At 42.2% G+C, this 1,975-nt stretch overlaps 1 protein-coding gene across 1 annotated transcript in view; it reads left to right on the forward strand.

The window, feature by feature from the left end:
- TDP1 (tyrosyl-DNA phosphodiesterase 1) overlaps positions 1–1,975 on the forward strand; it is a 74,689-nt gene that overhangs the window by 18,800 nt on the left and 53,914 nt on the right. Inside the window, exon 6 of the mRNA XM_023731654.1 lies at positions 799–891. Within this exon, the coding sequence (XP_023587422.1) occupies positions 799–891 (93 nt within the window). The remainder of the gene's footprint in view (positions 1–798; positions 892–1,975) is intronic.

Genomic DNA, 1,975 nt, shown 5'->3' on the forward strand with positions numbered 1-1,975 from the left:
GTACTGGACAAGAGGGTTCCCACTGGGATTCGTAGTAGCATATGGTGCTGAGTAGATAATACAGGGCCAGACTGGCCACGTGAGGTAAAAGTTCATTTATCACCAAATACTTTGAGCATTTTGGAAGCTTATTTTCTATCACTTAAGCAGACTATCATAATAGTAATGTGTAGAAGATAGGAATGCTAGAAATGTGGGTAATACTGATCATTTTGATCAAAGATTCTATAGCAGAATCCTGATCTAAAGGGAGAAAATATAGAACAGAATTTCAAATTCTCATGGACTCCAGCCTTCTGAAGCCATAGAAGCTGGATGAACTCCTGAAACTATTGCCCTGAGATAACCTTTAAATCTTAAACCAAAAATATCCTCTGAAGTCTTCTTAAAACTAAACCATAGTCTAGCTTAACTGGTAAAAAAAAAAAAAAATGTCTGCCTTGAGCATTATGCTGTTTTAAGAACTATCTATACAGGATCAAAGTGACAACAGCAACTTGAAAGGTTAGATAGGAACCTTAGGGGGCAGTGAGTTTATGTTAATGGAGGAGGAACAACGCAGAAAAGGAGGATGAGAATGAGTGCACAACTTGAGGAATGTAGTCCATGTCCCTGAACTGCACATTTACAAACAGTTGAATTGGTGTATATTTTTGCTGCGTATACTTTCAACAACAACAAAAAATAAATGAAGAACAGAATGTAGTAATATTAACAGTTGAAAGAATTCCTTTAGCAATTACAATTGTATTAGGTAGGAAAGTACTGCTAATGTCTTTCATCCTTTCTGTTTTAAAGGAAGATGATGCTCCTGCTCTATGAAGAAGGCCTCCGGGTTGTCATCCACACCTCCAACCTCATCCATGCTGACTGGCGCCAGAAAACTCAAGGGTGTGTGGGATTCTGTTCATCTCATGGCAGTTGTTGTGTGTGCTGAGAAAGGTCAAAAGCCAGAACATTGACTCTGTTCTTTTTTTCTTTTTAATTGTAAAAATAACACACACCGTAGAGAAAGAGATATGTGCAGAAAAAGTTTGTGTTCTTCTGCTTCTCTCCCATGGAGCCCTGGTGGCGCAGTGGTTTAGAGCTCAGGCTGCTAAGCACAGGTCGGCAGTTCGAATCCACCAGGCGCTCCTTGGTAATCCTGTGGGGCAGTTCTACTCTGTCCTTTAGGGTCACTGTGAGTCAGAATCAACTTGACGGCCATGGGCAGTGGGGGCGACGTCTCCCCCAGTTCCACTCTCTTGAGGTAACCAGTGTTAACAGTCTAGTCCATAATCATCCACAATTATCTCTAGTATACATGTAAACATATGTAAATATGCTTATACATGGGTTTAAGGAGACCTGGTGGTACAGTGGTTAAGCACCCAGCTGCTAACTGAAAGGTTGGCAGTTCGAACCCACCCAGTGGCTCCATGGGAGAGAGACCTGGTGATCTGCCTCTGTAAAGATTACAGCCTAGAAAACCCTATGAAGCACTTCTACTCTGTCACATGGAGTCACAGTGAGTCGAAATTGACTCAGTGGCATCTCACAAACAACATATGTGGGTTTATAAATGGGTTATATGCTTTATGTTTCCACAGAGTTCACCGTTAACTAGGCAGCTACACCTTTGCTCCCCCAAGGAGCATCTAAGCCAGATTTTGTCCCTCCTGAACTGCAGGCTTGGGTTTTGGGACTAAGGTTTAGCTTTGTGGAAAAAGGTACTTTAAGTGAATATAGTCTGTTCTTAGGGAAATGGTAATTAATGTAACTGAAGGAACTTGTTGGCCCTCAGCCTTACAGGCCCCAAGGAATCCTACCCAGGCCCCCCCTCCATCTCGTTCTGGAGTTGTAAGCTTGAGCTCCTGCAGGCAGGAGTGCTTCCTTATGCTTCTTTGGGGTGGCTGCTGTGAGAGAAGGGATTGGGGGTAAGGTTCAGGTGTCAGTTTTTATCCTGTTTTTGAACATTTTTTTCATTTAAATTTTA

The sequence above is a fragment of the Trichechus manatus genome, unplaced genomic scaffold, assembly GCF_000243295.1.
Source record: "Trichechus manatus latirostris isolate Lorelei unplaced genomic scaffold, TriManLat1.0 scaffold00045, whole genome shotgun sequence".
NCBI lineage: Eukaryota > Metazoa > Chordata > Mammalia > Sirenia > Trichechidae > Trichechus > Trichechus manatus.